Source organism: Pinus tabuliformis, chromosome 4_2 (assembly GCF_031772625.1).
Source record: "Pinus tabuliformis cultivar Carrire ecotype Pingquan chromosome 4_2, CPIR1, whole genome shotgun sequence".
Classification (NCBI taxonomy): Eukaryota; Viridiplantae; Streptophyta; class Pinopsida; order Pinales; family Pinaceae; genus Pinus; species Pinus tabuliformis.
Genome location: NC_142304.1, coordinates 1186734542 through 1186752823, shown reverse-complemented (window position 1 = coordinate 1186752823; position 18282 = coordinate 1186734542). Strand labels below are relative to the sequence as shown.

Sequence of the window (18282 nt, the reverse complement as noted above, 5' to 3'; positions counted from 1 at the left end):
CTATCTCTGTCACCTGCCATATCTGCATCAACATATCCTTGTAGGGAGATGTTTGAACCACCAAAGCATAATGCTTGATTTGTGGTACCTTTCAAATATCTGAGAATCCATTTCACTGCCATCCAATGTTCCTTTCCCGGATTGTTCATGTACCTGCTTACAACTCCCACTACATGTGCAATATCAGGCCTTGTGCAGACCATTGCATACATTAAGCTTCCAACTGCTGATGCATATGGAACTTTAGACATATAATCCATGTCTTCTTGGGTCTTTGGGCACATTTCCTTGCTAAGTTTGAAATGGCTAGCAAAAGGTGTCCTAACTGGTTTTGCATTGTGCATGTTAAATCTTTTCAACACCTTTTGTATGTACTCATTCTGAAACAAAGTTAATTTACGATTTTTCCTGTCTCTAGTTATTCTCATACCAAGGATTTGTTTTGCAGCTCCCAAATCCTTCATTGCAAATGAATTTGCCAATTTCTTTTGAGCACATTTATTTCCTGCATGTTAGATCCTACAACAAGCATGTCATCTACATACAATAATAATATAATATAGCTGCCATCATTTTGCTTTTTCAAATAAACACAATGATCAGAGTGACATCTAGTATAACCTTGTTCAGACATAAACTTGTCAAATTTTAGATACCACTGCCTTGGAGCCTGTTTTAGGCCATACAAGCTCTTCTTCAACCTGCACACTAGTTTCTCCTTCCCTTTCACCTCATATCCTTGTGGCTGCTGCATATATATCTCTTCCTCCAAATCCCCATGGAGAAAGGTTGTCTTTACATCTAACTGCTCAAGATGCAAATCTTCAGCTGCTACAAGACTTAAAATAGTTCTAATTGAAGTCATTTTAACAACAGGAGAAAATATTTCATCAAAATCAATACCTTTCTTCTGTGCAAACCCCTTCACCACAAGTCTAGCTTTGTACCTCTGTTTTCCTCCATCTTCTTCCTTCAGCCTGTAAACCCATTTATTCTTCAATGTAGTTTTTCCTGCAGGCAACCTAACTAAATCCCAAGTCTGGTTATGCATTAAGGAGTCCATCTCTTCTTCCATGGCTACCTCCCACTTCTTCCTGCTTTCAACCTGCATTGCTTCTTCATAACATTCGGGTTCACCAGAATCAGTCAACAATAAATAATATAATGAAGGAGAGTATCGTTGCAGAAATATAAACATAGAAAACGCACAAAACAAGAGAGACACAGATATATGTGGTTCACCCAGTTTGGGCTACGTCCACCCCGAACAGCCAGTCCTTCCTTTCTATTATCCAGCAAAATGAAGAGACACAACCTACAGCAAATCCGTTGTAATATCCTCTGTTTTCTCTCACAGTCTCACCTCTCCGTTTCTCGCTCACAGAATACACATCTATCACCCAGCCTCAAATACAATACCCTCATACAAAGAGAGGGGTTGCCTTCTAGGGCAAAAAACCCTAAACTAAACATAAGTTCTACCGTCAGATCATCCGCCTAATGAATGGCCCACATTGACTAGAAATTACTATACTTTTACAAGGCAATTTTACAGTTGTTTTTAGCTTCGGGGGCGCTACCCCCGAAACCCCCCGCCAGGGGGGGGGGGCTCCCAAAGGTCGCAGCCACCCCCCCCTAGACCCCCCCTGCAGCGAATATTTTACAGGCGGTGTTGCCGCCCCCATTTCGAACTGGGGTCCAATGTGGCGATACCTTTGAATATAGAAGATAATCAGGCTCCACACCCAACATGGAGGGTGATGAATATCTATTGGCTTAGTCTATCACTCTCTAGTCCATATAGAATTATATCACATTGGATAAATATTATTCATCATAGTCTAAATCTCAAAGCAACGAGTGAATATTTTTTACAAGAACTAGCACTATGTGAGGGCCAATTTGAATAAGGGATGTCAAGATATCCTTGTAACAATTCAAGTGGTGTCTCCAAAACCTTGTATTTACAAGAAACATCTAGGTGACATGGGAGAAGTCCCCCATGTCTTCCAAATTTCCCCTGCTAAACTGGGAATCCCCCTACAATACCCTAGCTCTTGGGCATGAGGAAATATTGCATTCCCAATGGGTGAGAAGGCAATCTTATGCAACATTGCAAAAATAAAAACCCAAGATGAAAACTTGAGAAAAATAGAGCAATCAGATTTTTTTCTCAATTGAAAAGTATTTGCCTTTGCCTTTTATATTAGTTATATTTCTTACCTGTTATAAACATGAGTCTTCATGACTACATATCGTCATTCCTTGAATCTTCATATTCAACATTTCTTACAAATCCCGATGGCATTCCCTGACTACTCCAATGTACATGATATATCCTCATAACTATTCCAAATAGACCACTTAATTATGTGCTCAAACAAGAGCTCTCTTTATTATATTTCTTGTGAAAAAGTTGCAAGACTGTGTTACCATAATAAAACAATAGCAATATTGGACTTCAAATAAGATAATTTTGAAAAAAATGCACTAATTAGGTGTCAGAACAATAACATCTTAATCCTTGAGGCATCTTTTTGCTGGAAACATGCAATATGAAGGTTGATGTGATTGTCAAACCAAACATGACCAAACTGATATAAATTGCTGTGTATTATATTCAAAACATGTATATTTATAAAAATTTGGTGGATCCAGGGTTTTCAAAATCTGGCAGATCCAGTAACATAGATTTAAACATATTCAATACCATAAAATGCATCTGCATAGTGATCTTTAAACTGTCTGCTAACTTTGAGAACATACCATTTGCAGAGACCAAAGTATCACCTTCTTCCTTAACAGATGGAACTGGTGCTGCTGCTTTAGAAATTCCAACATCTATCACCCCTGAAACATAAGCCGTTTCAGTATTTCTGCCATCCTGTTTGTTGACCTCTTGGAAAGTGTCATAGAGGCTATCCCACAGTCCCATTTTCATTGACATCACCTAAAATGTTAATATGAAAGAAATCTATGTTAAATTTTGCAGATTTCTAGCAAATTCTTCAGACTTTTTTCCCTATCCTACATCATATATTGGCAAAAATATAGCAATAACCATAAAACAAATGCCTGAAGAATAAATCTAAAAATTGACATCACTTGAAATGTTAATATAAATAATATCTATAAATTTTGCAGATTTCTACCATATTCATCAGACTTTTTCCGATCCTACATCATACGTTGATAAATATAAAACAATAGCCATAAAACAACTGCCTGAAGAATACAATTAAACAAATTGGTGGATGATGAATGCTGAGAAGATAATGTATATCTAAATATTACATTTTAGTAAGTGGAACTGCATCAATGAAACAGTTTATTGGCTACAGTTACATGCAAATGCAGGTCAGTGTTCCTCTGAAAGACACAGGTTACCCATTTCAAGATTGAGCTTGGCTGTAAAAGTGATCTTGAAATCATATGCATGTTTTAAGGTTAGCACACCTTCCTCTCCTTCGAAGATAGAACACATATGTTACAGATCACTTATTGACAAAAGGCAACCACTGATTTATTTTGCACACAAATCAAAGTAATGCTAAAATAGAGTATCCAAAAAACATCAACATGTTGCACATCTTATTTCCTCTTCTTAACAAGAACCAAGAAATAGTTAGCAAAAATAAAGGGAAATTTCTCAGAAACACGCCTGTGGCTTGGAATGATATTAGAAAGTTTATTGATTACAAATGCATAACCTGAAACTCATAACATCCTCCATCTATTGCATAAGCATATTCAGATGTACTTTCTCCTTGAATTTCAATTTGACAGATTTTGGATCTCATATTAACAGCATGTGTTTCATCTATTGCTTCATTGAATACAATGGGATATTAATTTCGATAGTAATATTGTTGAGAAATTGATATTGGAATGGGAATTTCATTAATTTAACTAAGAGATCAAAGGTGATCAATTGGACTGTGAAAAAATAAATTATAAGACAAAACCAGTCAGGAAGTTCCTCCAAGGCCACTAAATCTCAGCTAAATATAAACACTAAACAAAGTAAGAAAAAATATAAACAAGCTAAAGTATATCAATATTACAGAAATTTTGCATGTTTCTGTGATTGAGTCTACAACATTCAACAATGCAAGTCTTAGAGCTCCACATGCTTTTTTTGGAGACCCCACATGGTTTCTAAATTCTGACTAGAGAACAATGAGAATGTATGGTTGTTGAATCACTATCCTTGGAAACGAAATTTCAGGTAAAGGTTTAATATCATGTCCATAATATATAACTGCCAATTCACCCAAGTTTGAGCAGAGGGTATCCATGGCAGTGTCATCATCTGTTGTTGGGAAGAACAAGAAGTCAATAATGTCTCTCACTTTAGAATCCTTGCAAGAACTACCTCACACTTTCAAATGGTTCTGCATCTAGTTTTTGTGCTTCTCAGGCTCCCACACCTGTCTCTCAACACAACTCTTGCTCTCCTGGAATTCCCACTCAAAATATGTTCAGTGCAAATAAAACATTTTCTACCTGCCAAACATATTGTGCTCTATATATGAAGCTGACATTCTATAAGCTTCTTCCCATGAAGCAAGAGCTGCGCTGCAAATCATCGATCAAGATAACTGAACAGGATCAACAAGAGATGTAACCTCAAAATAGGTAGTTGGCATTATTGCCGAGAAATCTAGCAGGCCTTGGGAAGGGGTGCCCTACAAGCCTATTACTAGACCAAGAGACAACAATGCGGTAGTGGCCCACTGTCACCACCACCAAAACCCCCTGCTCTTTATGGACTTTCACCAATGGGAGCAGACCTAGTATATGACACCTATAATGGATGTTCTAGATATGAAGGTACAAGGGTGACCAAGAGGCTTCTAAGGGAAAGACAGCTTAAATATTAGGCTCCAATCAGAGGGTTAGAGTGATTTTCTTTCCATAGAGATGCAAATTATATGCACAAAAGACCTAGGGTTTGTTTAGTAGGTAGAGAGTTGGGATGGCCAAAGGTCAAGGTGAAGAGAAATGGTTTCCTACAATGTGTTTCAAGTTTTCAACAAGGATATGACACATGCAACCCTCAAATAAGCTCCCAAGTTGAGGCTAGAACCAAAGTAGGGTTTAGCTTAGGGCAAGCAACTAGGGCAAAGGAATTTATGGATAAAATTGAAGTGAATGCCTACCAGGAAGAAGTGACTTTGTGGCAACCACTCCCCTATTGGTATTTAGACTCTCCAAAGTCTAAAATTCTTCTTCCCTAGGAATTCACACCAAGCCCTAGCTTGCCCTTAAAGGTGCCGAATTAGCTTAAGAGAGAAAGAGAGAGAGAGAGAGAAATTTATGGACAAAAAGTTGAGATGATCACCAACAAGGACAATGCCTAGGCCTAGGGTCAATGGAGTCTTTAGGTTCTTAAAATTGATTTTATCTTAAAAAGGAGTAAGGCTATTTTGATGCCCTACATCAAAACCCCAACTATCACCTTTGTGAGTGTTAATTTTAGGCAACAATGGTATGTTCTATGCTTTAGAGCAATTTTACTTCAATTCCTTTATTAGCCCCATATTAGTATCCAGTTTAGCAATCACATAAACATGTAAGTAAAATGCTGATAGAACATAAACAGTAGAAGACAAGCCAAGACAAGAGGACACAAGATGTGGCACCAGCCAGGGACAAACTCCAATGTGGGGAAACCCTTGATCAAATCTTCTTTTAGTCTTCAATAGTTCAGCAGAGAGGGATAGTACAATTTACAAATTCTGATAATTTCTATCAGCAGCAGAAAGAGCCCTAACCAGAAAAGTCAACACTGGTCAACAGGGCAAATTTCTTCCTCAATTCAACTCGACCAAACCCAGTCAACTTCGGCCTCCAACAGCAATTCTAATCAGCCCAAAATAACCCGAAAGAGTCCAGTCAAAACTAGTCAACAAAAGTCAACCCTGCTGCCAGCCCTAGTACAGTCAACGTTGGTCAAAACAGAGGTCAGATTGCCTCAGTTCTTGTGCTCAAATCTGCGGCCTGCTAGGACAGAATTCTTCCACCAAAAATCGCGCCAAAACAGGTCAACGCTTGGTCAACGCAGCCCAAAACAGCATTCTGGAAATTCGGTCAAACATGGTCAATGTCCAAAACAGAAATTTAGTTGTCCTTTCCTTCGCATGTGTGGAGAGATAAGCTGCCCAGAAATCCGTACCCAATTAGATGAGGAGAGAGAAAGATGTGTGAAGATGAGTGTGTCCAAATGAGGATGAGGCATCATGTATTTATAGGCTAACATTGAAGATGAATAGACGTGAGTGTTGGGCTTCTGAGCCTACATGCGTTTGTTGGCCGACCTTGTACATGTCAGAATCAGAGGATCTCTAAATCAATCCTACACCTCTCAGAGAGGGGAATCCAAGAAAAATGTCAGTTGTCATAAATAAGATGACCCGTGTGGAGTTTGGCCCTAGTTGCCAATTTTCACACTCCCTCTCAACTAAAGAGAACTCCATATGCTAATCCATCTGCCAATTTGTACTATCTCTGCCATTAATGCTGGTCGACCTTGTACATGTCAGAATCGGATGATCTCTAGATCAATCCTACACCTCTCGAAGAGGGGAATCCAAGAAAAATATCAGTTGTCATAAATAAGATGACCCATGTGGAGTTTGGCCCTAGTTGCCAATTTTCACACTCCCTCTCAACTAAAGAGAACTCCATCTGCTAATCCATCTGCCAATTTGTACTCTCTGCCATTAATGCACTACTCTATTGAACTATGAAGAAGAAGAAGTGATCAAAAATGTATCATACCATTCTCTACTGACCCGAAGTCGGTCCCAATAAAAAGAGAGTGTCTCATACCACTCTTACTGACCCAAAGTCAGTGCCAATCGAAAGAGAGTGCCTCATAACACTGTTACTGACACGAAGACAATTCCAATCAAAAGAGAGTGTCTCATACCACTCTTACTGATCTGAAGTCAGTTCCCAATGATCCCGGATTAATATTGGACATCCTAGCATAGGGAGTACGATAGTACACGATGCATCCATCGATAGTACTATGGTACCTATCCCCATTTCCCTACTCATTGGCCAGATGAGAGGTACATCCCATCAGTCCCAGACTGCATGGGTAGGATGCCTCGCCAGGAGAAGGATGAAGCACTCATCCTGCCTACATATTGCCAAGGGATATCACAAGGGAAGGATGAACCACTAACCATGTACACAACAAACCACTAAGGGAAGGCTGAACCACTCACCCTATGGTTCCTCACCGCTCCAAGAAGTACCCCAAGCCCCCTCGAGCTCCCAGAGCTCAATGTCCATCTCATACAAGACCCTCATAAGAGGGTCTCTCCACGACTCCAGGTCATTCTCGGAAGGCCAAGAATTTGACCTTCCCCAAGGGCTTTGTCAGAATATCGGCGATCTGCTCATCAATCCCAAAGTGATTAAGCCTTATTGCTCCTCGATGTACCATATCCCAAATAAAGTGGTACCTCATATCTATATGCTTGGAGCAATCATGAAACACGAGATTCTCTAATAATCGGATCCCACTCTGGTTGTCGCAGAGGATCACGGTGGTATCCAGCACATGTCCAAATAGCTCACTGAAGAGCTTCCTCAACCAGGCAACTTCACAAGAGGCCATACTAGCAGCTATGTATTCGGCCTCGGCGATATGCAAGGCAACCGATTTCTTCTTCCATCTCATCCAGGATATTGAAGCAGAATCCAAAGAAAAACAGTATCCATAAGTGCTCTTGCAATCCACCACACTACCTGCCCAATCAGCATCAGAATAACCATGCAGCATCACATCTCTGACAGTGTATCTCAGTCCATGAGTGATTGTGCCCTAAAGATATCTCAAAATATTCTTGGAGGCAATCCAATGTATATGATGAGGCTCAATCATGTATTGGCTCAATGTGTTAACTACAAAACATATGTTCGGACAGCAGTTTACCAAGAACATCAGTGCTCCTATGAGATGAAGATACTCAAAAGCATTTCCCAATTCAGGTCCAGCAGCACTACCACATAACTTCTTAAAGTTAAGTTCCATTGGAGTAGTCACAGGCTTGAAGTCCACCATCCCAAATCTTTCCAATATCTTCACAACATATTTTCCTTGAGAGATGAAAATTTCGCCTACCTTTTGCCAAACCTCCAACCCTAGGAAATAGTGCATCAATCCTAGGCCCTTCATCTCAAATTCAAAAGCCAACTCCCTCTTACATTTGTGAATGAGAGGGTTTGCACCTGTCAAAAAGAGGTCGTCCACATAATTGACTCGTATTCTTCATATCATACATATTGCTTCATGGCTTCTTCAAATGATGAAGGCTCATTTTGAATGATAGTGCTCATGGCGGTCAAATATCCTTAATACTTGTTCGGCTTCTTGCTTTCACGGAAAGTCCCCCTTGGTGCAATGTGCCTCTCAGCATCTTTGAGAGTCTCCCTAAGCCATGAGGGTCTCCTCTTGGAGGAGGAAGGCTCATGAGGGAGTGGATCAATAGGATCCATATGTTCATCAACATCAGGCATCGTTTCGTCCTCTTTTTCACCCTGATTTCTGGTGTCAGCTTCTTTGTCCTTCCTTAGGATAGGAAGGTTGTTAATCTTCCTAAGGGCCATATCTTCGTTGAAAGTGACATCATGACTTATCTCAACTCCTTTTGACCAGCCACATAAATTCTATATCCCTTAGAATTTTCACTATAGCCCGCAAACATTCCTTTCTTCCCAGATGCACCTAATTTGCTTCTTTTCTCTTTTGGTACATGAAAATATACAGGGCTTCCAAAAATTCTAAGATGAGAGACGTCAAGTTTCTTACCAATGAACATTTCTTCGGCAGTCTTGGAGTCCAATGCTTGATGAGGGCATCGATTTTGAACATACATGGCGGTATTTGCAGCTTCAGCCCATAGAAACTTCCGAAGGCCTTGATCATGAAGCATGGCACAAACAGCTTCTACACTAGAGTGATTCTTCCTTTTAGCCACACCATTCTACTCGAGAGTGTATGACGTTGTAGTCTCCCTCTTAATGTCAGCTTCTCTGCAGTAATATTGGACTTCATTGGATTCGTATTCGGTCCCATTATCAGTCCTCAATATCTTGATTTTCTTCTCGAATTGGTTTTCGATCAAGGCTTTGAAATGTCAGAACCAAGTGAACACTTCATCCTTCTTCTTCAAGAAGTTGATCCAAGTCTTGCTAGAATAATCATCCACAAAGGTGAGATAATATAAGTATCCTCCCAAGGAGTTTACAGGCATCATATAAGATATGTCGGAGTGGATCAATTGCAATATGTTTGTGGTCTTGCTATTACTTGAGGGGAATGGTCCCCTTGTAAGTTTTCCTTCGGCACATCCCGGACATACACCTTCATGCTCTACTTGGAACTCTGGCATACCTGTCAGCATCTGTCTCACATTGGGCAGGGCCTTATAATAAGAAGATGGGCGAACCTCCGGTGCCATAGTTCAAATTGTAGAGATGTGTCGCAAGACATGGCTCCCAATGGACTTCCTCCAACTTGATATAAATAATCAATGAATGAATTGAATTAATTTACATGAGAAAAATGAAGCTCAATAAGTAATACAGAGATATTTACAGTATTAGAAACATCAAGTTTCTATTAGGAAATAGAAACAGCCAGTTTCATCTAAGAAACTGCTAAAAAGATAAAAATAACAACAGCTAATAAGAATGAGCATTAAACACTAAATAGTATTATTCTAATACCATCCCTTAAAGCTCAATCTATTTACAACACCAATAGACCCTCTGAATTTTACAAACTTATCAGGACCAAGAGGCTTGGTGAATATGTCTGCGGGCTGCTCTGTTGTGGGAACATATCGCAACTGACCAGATCCGTCTTCAACAAGCTGGCGAATGTAGTGGCAATGGGTTTCCACATGCTTTGTTCGTTCATGAAAGATTGGATTCTTGGCAAGTTTGAGCACTCCCTAATTATCACAAAACACGGGAGTAGGACCTGTCTAGGAAACATGCATATCCATAAGCATACGTCGAAGCCAAACTGCCTCACAAGATGCCTTAACTGCTCCCCGATACTCTGCTTCTGTTGAGGAGAGAGCCAATGCCTTCTACTTCTTACTAGTCAAGGTGATAGCACCGGATCCTAGACTAAACACATACCCAGCTGTAGATTTTCAATCATCAACCGAACCGGCCCAGTCAAAATCTGTGTAACCACTGAGTATAGGATCAGAACTTCGAGTGTATAGGAGTCCATAATAAGGAGTGCCACGCACATATCGTAGCACACGCTTTGCCGCTATCCAATGATCAGCCTTAGGCGCTGACATGAAGCGGGAAATGTAGCTCACTGCATAATTGATGTCAGGTCTAGTGGCAGTAAGGTAGATGAGGCTGCCCACTAATTGCCTGAATAAAGTTTCATCCACAAGGGAGGAGGATGACTAAGCTGAAAGTTTGAGCCCTGATTCCATAGGAGTCGTGGCCGGTTTGCAACCCTGCATTTTAAACCTGTCCACAAGATTTTTGGCATACTTGGACTGAGAGAGAAAGATGTTGTTCTCAGTCTGCCAGACTTCAACCCCCAGACAGTAATGAAGAAGTCCTAAGTCTGTCATATCAAAGGTGCTGCATAAGTCTTGTTTGATCCCATGGATCAAATGTGCAGAGCTGCCAGTAATGATAAGGTCATCCATATAGACAACCACAAACAAAATATCATCACCAGTATGCTTGATATATAGGTTTGCACCAGATGGGCTCTGCTGAAAGCCATGATCTGTCAGATACTGATCAATTTTCATGTACCAAGCCCAAGGAGATTGTTTCAATCCATAGAGTGATTTAACTAATCTACACACTTTTTGTTCTTGACCGGCAACCTTGAATCCTGGAGGTTGCGTCATGTAGACTTCTTCCTGTAAGTCACCATTTAAGAAAGCACTCTTGACATCCATCTGATGAACTTTCCAATTGAACTGATCTGCTAGGGCAAGGACAAGTCGTATGGTACTCATCTTGGCTGTAGGAGCAAAGGTCTCCTCATAGTCGATGCCTTCCTCCTGTGCGAACCCTCGAGCAACAAGACGAGCTTTATACTTGTCTAGGGTTTCGTCAGCTTTGTATTTCACTTTATACACCCAGTTGCAGCTGATGGGCTTTTTCCCTGTAGGAAGATCAGACAGGGTCCACGTGTGATTCTTCTGAAGACTCTGGAATTCAGCTTCCATAGCCTGTTCCCACTCAGATGTACCCTCAGCCTTTGAATAGGTTTGAGGCTTAAGAATACTGTGTAGGTTAGCCATAAAAGCAAAATTTACTGCAGACTGTTGTTTGCTCTTATGTCTAGAAGTTCTACCTTCAAGGAGCTCATTATCCCGGAGATCACCAATGGTTTTAGCCCACCTTTTAGGCCGAAGAGTAGAGGAACCAATATTAGGAGGAGGTGGAGAAGGCTCAAGAACAATAGGAGCACCAAGAGGAGGGTTATTTTCCAGAGGAAGCTCAAGTAGTGTATTATCAAATACTGATGTTGCATCATCCCTCCCATCAGGTGGACCTACCGGAAGAAGAACACTGTGAGGCTGATCCTCAGAACACTGCTCAGAAGGAGAAGACTGAAATAATCCTCTATCTTCATCAAATACTACATCCCCACTGAAGCTAAGACAACCAGTGGCTATATCTATCAGTGTATAGGCCTTGTGATGATCATTGTACCCTGTCATCATGAGTTTCTGGCTTTTGGAATCCAACTTAGAGCGCTTAGCAGCTGGATCCAAACATATGCAACTGAGCCAAATACTTTGAGGTCACTGATCTTAGGCTTATGAAGTGTAAAAACTTCGGGATAACAGAAGATATATAAAAAATACTTTATTAATAAAATGAATAAACAGATGATGATGATTTACACTGGGTTTCCTGGCTTATATACCGCCATGGGCACCCTTTGGGAAAGGGCATGATCTTATGATCGTGCCCTTTCGCCTAACTAAACCTAAATTAATTAATAAACCTAAAATTAACTATTTTTTTCATAACATTGCCTTCCTCTCGAAAGAATGCTTTGTCCTCAAAGCATATGTAACGACGGATGTTGTTGAAGAATGATTCATTCTCCCAGAAAGCGTCTTCTTCGGGTAAGTCCTTCCACTTGATCAGATACTCCAAGATGATCAAAGTCACACACTTTAAAAGATCTTGGATTAATCTCTCAATTCCCGCTTTTTGGAGATGTGGATATCGGTATGGCTTGATGTTGATGGGGTTTGACTCTGTTTTAACTTCTGTTCTACGCTCAATTTCTGTATTAGGCGGCATCTTCATAGGTAGGTCTTGAATCTCTGGTGATTCTTCTCTGATCATATTTGTAGATAACATTTCTAATTGGTGACATTGTATTGCACAAGCAGGTGCTCTTCTTCGACTCAACTTCATCATCTGAGATGATGATACAACATGATTTTCTGGTGCTTGGAATCCGTGTAGCTTGTACTTCTGACCTCCCCATTTGAATTTTATAAATTGTACTTGATGGTTGGCGGCATAAGTACCTAAAGTTCGTAGCCATTGGATACCTAAGACTACATCTACTCCTCCTAACGGCACTGTGAAAAACGGAGACTCTAAACTGAAGTCTTGAATCTGCAATTTAACCTTATGGCATTTTCCCACCTTTTCAATCTTCTTACCGTTAGCTATCATCACTTTCATGTTTGGTAAGGGAAATGAAAATATATTGAGTCTCTTTGCCACGGTTGCATCTAGAAAATTGTGTGTGCTTCCAAAGTCGACGAGAACCACTACGTTGTTCTTCTTTATGTGTCCTTTTAACTTTAAGGTCTGAGGTTGTGATATACCTGTCATGGCTGATAATGACACTTGCGGAATACTTCCGTCATCTAATTCTGGTGAGAATTCTGCGGCGTCTTCTGTGTCTTCTATGTCATAATCTTCACTATTCGAATCAATGGTTGCTTCACACTTATATAGGTTCTTTGGTTCTTTTCCTTTAGCACATCTATGTTTGGGGTCCCACTTCTCACCACAGCGTTTACATTTACCCTCTTTTATTCTTTGCATTTCCACATTCGATTTTTCATCTTCACGACGATGCGGTGGAACATATCTTGTATTATTTGAGTCCACATACTGGGGTATCCTTCGTCTTGCATAAGCCTTTTCCGCTGTTGACCAAAATATTGGTTCGGATTTCTTTTCGGCTGTTTTTGCTTTTCGTCTTGCTTCTTCTATAGATGTAATATCATGCATCTCAAGTTCTGCTTGTAAATGGGTTTTGAGTCCCGAGATGTATGACTGAATTAGACGAGATTCTGATAACCCAGGTACTCGTGTTACTAGGGTCTCCCATTCTTGAGTGTATTCGTCCACACTTCCTTTTTGTCGTAATTTGATGAGTTTTGAAAAGAACTCTTCTTCCTTTACACCTTGAAATCTTTTGAAGAATGCATCTTTAAATCTCTTCCAGCTAATGACGTGTGTTGTCTTTTTCCACCACATGTACCAGTTATATGCTTCTCCCTCCATTTTCATGGATGCATGTCTGAGCTTTTCGTCATCGTCAGTGATGTCATATATCTCAAAGTATTCTTCTGCTTTATTTATCCATGCCACATTGTTTTTTTCGTTCCCATCGAATTTAGGCATCTCAACCTTTACCCTCTTCTGGTATGTGGCAAATGGTTGAGCAAAAAGAGGGTGTTGACTAGTAAGGGTATCCCAAAGTTGTTTGTTTGTGAAGGCAGTGTTACTTGCTTCTTGGTGGTGTGTCATTGATTTTTTTGGGGATTCATCCTTGTCATGAGAATCTGTGGACTTAGTTGACTCTGGCGAGATGTGTTCTTGATTCTCTTCACCTTCTTTCAATAGCTCTTCGGGTGTACAATTCGACTTTTTACACAGACTTTTCAGCATTGTTAAAACTTCTCTCAAGCTTACTCCTGTTTGGACATGTTGACTTTCCATTTTTATCTCTATTCGATTTGTCGTATTTTCAAGATTTTTTATTTTGTCTGCTTGCTCCCCAAGCTTGCTCTCGACATCATTTAATCTCTTACTGACTTCGTCGTGGTTGTTATTTATCCTTTGCTCTGCATCCAACAACCTTTTCTGGAAATCCGCCATTGTCATTGTCGACATTGAGCGGGTCTGCGGAGGCGTGTACTTATTTGCCAGCTAAAAAAAATTTCCTTTTCCCTTTTTTTTTTTTTTTTCTTTAAATAATTAAATTTTATACATATAACTTTTAATAATTAAATTAACTTATATATATATATAACTTTTTAATTAATTAAAATAATTTTAATTAATTAAATTAACTTTATATATATATAAAACTTATAATTAAATTAAAATTAAAGTTATATGTTATAAAATTTATAATATATATATTATATAACTTATATATATTTATATTATATAATATATATATATAAATTAATTAACCGTTATATATATATATAACTTTTATATAATTTATATAATATATATATATATATATATATAATTTACGATTACGTTAAAAGTATCGTTATATAACTTATATATATATATTATAATATATATATATTTATATTGTAAATTATAATATATATATATATTACAGAACGTCACGACTACCGTTTGGTTGATGAACCGTTCAAAAAAAAATCGAATATTACCGTAACCGGCACGACTATTAACTTAACCCTTGCCTATTCAACAAATATCGAATATTACCGCAGCACGTTGATTTAACTAACCGCTGGCAGCACGTTGATTTAACAAATCGTGTAAAACTTCCGATACGCTATGTTAATTTTTGACCGATGGTTTCGCCAGCGGATTTAATTGAGACGAGAGCCCGAGACGGATTTAATGGTTGACCGATGGTCTCTGGTCGAACCGAGACGAGAGCCCGTCAGCGGATTTAATTGAGGACGCGGTTGGCGCAGACAGGTGAGACAATGATGACGGCGGCTCGATTTGGATGCTGATGACAAAGTCTGCGGGCCACGGAAAATACAGGGCGTGGAGGCAGATAGGAAGACAAGGCGGGTCAATGACAGAATTGATGGGTAACAGGTGACGTGGAGAATGAATGAGATGCGATAGAATGAACAGCGAATGGTTGGAACGATGCTGTTGGGAGCGGCGACGGGTTAATGGATGGTGGGGAGAGTGCAGCGGACTTGGTGAAAGATGACAGATGGCAAAGCAGCAAGGAACTGTGCAGCGGAATGCCCAGAGACTGACCTGCTCCGATACCAGATGAAGTGTAAAAACTTCGGGATAACAGAAGATATATAAAAAATACTTTATTAATAAAATGAATAAACAGATGATGATGATTTACACTGGGTTTCCTGGCTTATATACCGCCATGGGCACCCTTTGGGAAAGGGCATGATCTTATGATCGTGCCCTTTCGCCTAACTAAACCTAAATTAATTAATAAACCTAAAATTAACTATTTTTTTCATAACAGCTTACGGCCAAACCAAACCTCTTCGAGAGTCTTCCCCTTAACAGCCTGAGTAGGTGATCGATTAAGAAGATAGACAGCAGCGAATACTGCTTCAGCCCAGAATTTGTTCGGAACACTCCTGTGTTGTAACATGGAACGAGCCATTTCAACAACCATACGGTTGCGGCGTTCGACAACACTGTTCTGCTGAGGAGTGTATGGTGTAGTTAACTGGCGTTTGATGCCATGAGTATCACAGAAGTTGGAAAAAACAGTAGAACAAATTCCCCCCCCCGTTATCTGTCCTAAGAGTCATGAAGCCAGACTCTTTTTCAACTAAGGTTTTAAACTTCTGAAAGGTACCAAATGCATCAAATTTATATTTTAGAAAATACACCCACATCTTTCTATTGAAACCATCTACAATAAGCAAAAAATATTTGCAACCAGTAATAGAAGATGTATTCATAGGACTACAAATATCAGCATGAATTAACTAGAGTACCTTAGATGCGCACCAAGATTCTCCATCCTTGAATGAAAACCGATGTTGCTTGCCAGCTTAACAGGCGCCACATACTCCCAACTGTTGAGTCTGAATATTAGGTAACCCTGACACAAGTCCCTCCCGAGAGAGCTGAGAGAGAGACTGCATGCTTAGATGCCCATATCGCTGATGCCATAGAGTGCCGATAGGAGAAACACGAGCTGCTAGAGCTACTTCTGGAGAATCTCCAGTGTCAAGAAGCCTATATAGACCATGATCCTCTAGGCCAACAGCAACCGTAAGACTAGTGTCCCTATCGATAATGGAGCACTTGTGTGCACTAAACACTACATCAAGCTAAGGAGAGTTCCTCATAATCTCGCTGACAAACAGCAAATTAATTTCCATACCAGGAACATAATATACATTCAGGAAGATGAGTGTGCGCCCACCAGACTAGATTTGAACTGTACCTTTGCCAACCACTCTGTACTCTTCGCCTCCGCCGAATACCACGGAATCACTGAAAGATGAAAAGTCAATCAACCAGTCACGCCTGTGAGAGAAATGGCGTGATGCACCAGAGTCAATGTACCAGGCAGAAGACGGGACATGCTCTGAAGACCTTTTAGCCATAAAGGTGTAAAAGGCAGATTCTGTCTGCTCGGAATATTCTGCAACATTCACTCGCTGATGGGGCCCTTCCTGTTTCTTCTGTTCAGAAGCAATCCTCTATCGGCAATCTTTCTTCATGTGGCCGAACTTGTGACAGTAATAACACTGCACATTTTTCTTCCTAGCAGGGTCAAAAGGCTAAGGAGAACCTTTCTGCTAAAAGGACTGAGAGGACTAATATTTGGCAGCAAAAGCATTTTCTGAGGAGGCTGATGAAGCACCACTACCAAACTGTTGTTTCCAACGACCCTGCTACATGAGTTTGGTTCATAAATTCAGAAACTTCAGATCAACATTAGTGGAGGTAATGTTGAGTGTTTCGATGAAGTGCTCATAAGGTTTTGGTAGACTTTTCAGAGTGATGACTACCATATCTTCTTCCTCCATGGTCCGACTAATGGCTTCGAGATGATCTCGAATGTCTTTAATCTTGTTAAGATGTTCCTGTAAGACATATGTTCATCCATCATGATAGAGAACAATTGATTCTTGAGAAAGAAAGCTCTGCTCTTGTCAGATGTCTCGTGCAATTCCTTCAAATGTTGCCAGATCTCGGCAGCTGTCTTTCCAGAAGGAATTTGCGGTAACTAATCATCAGTCACAGAGAGTTTGAGAAGCATAACAGCTTCTCGATTTCGATCATCAAACTTATCTTGATCTCTACTAGGTGTACCAGGATTGAGCTCTTTTCCTAAAACAAGCTGATCAAGACGCCTGTATTCAAAAAAGGTCAACATTCTCTATTTCCAGTTGTTATAATTTGTGCCATTAAAGCGTTGACCGCCTTCCAACATTAGATTAGTTAGTGAGGCCATCTGCACGTTTTCCAAGAAAGCAATAAAGGAGATCTGGCTGATCCGAACAGAATCTAACAGATGTTGGTGTATGAAAAAAATCTATGTTTTCTTGAAGAATAAAAAAACATATATTGAGAAATTGATACGGACAGGTTACCAGCAATTTGTGATCTTCACAATCACTGCTCTATGCAAAAAACAAGTTATATATCATACCGGAATTTGCGTTGACTGTCCCAAAAAAATGTGACCCACGAGAATAGTGGATATGAACCCTCGTGTTGTTACGTCCGGTTTCCAGATTTGACGAGATTTGATCTCCTTTAGAATGCTGCCACGATAGGTGACTATTTGACGCTGAGCACTCGTGTTTTTCACCAACAGCCAACGTTGTGAGGAGAGTATCTTCCAAACGCTATTTTCGGGCAGAGCTACGGCATAACAGAAGCAAGCTCGGTGTTCCGCAATGAATATAGCCTCCGATAACAGAAGCAAACCCGGTGTTTCGCAATGAATATGGTCTCCGCAAAGACTCTTTTCTCCGTGCTATTGCGGAACAGTCGTCCGAAAAAAAAATGGAAAAACGACAAGAACAAAAACTGGAACAGTGTTTGTCGATTTGTTCCGGAACAGAAACTGGTTACGAACGGACTTCGTTCTGGTGCTTCAACCGAGGTCGAATACCGTTGCTTCGTCGGGAGTTTTGTTTGGGCCACCAACGATAGAAGTCATAGATCAGAAAGAGAATATACACGACCGGGAAACTGGCAGATCTCAGGGATTCGGCTCCTTGACCATCAGCAACAAACAATCAATGCAGCGTCAGGTATAGTTAACCAGATTCAACG

General features: G+C 40.0%; 1 protein-coding gene across 3 annotated transcripts in view; it reads right to left on the bottom strand.

Moving 5' to 3' along the window:
• Positions 1–18282, bottom strand: part of LOC149173922 (protein NO VEIN-like) — a 252536-nt gene that overhangs the window by 102449 nt on the left and 131805 nt on the right. For 2 of the 3 annotated variants that reach the window (XM_089424785.1, XM_089424787.1), the window contains one exon: positions 2767–2950. In XM_089424785.1, the coding sequence (XP_089280911.1) occupies positions 2767–2950 (184 nt within the window). The remainder of the gene's footprint in view (positions 1–2766; positions 2951–18282) is intronic. The other variant, XM_089424786.1, reaches the window with a different exon arrangement.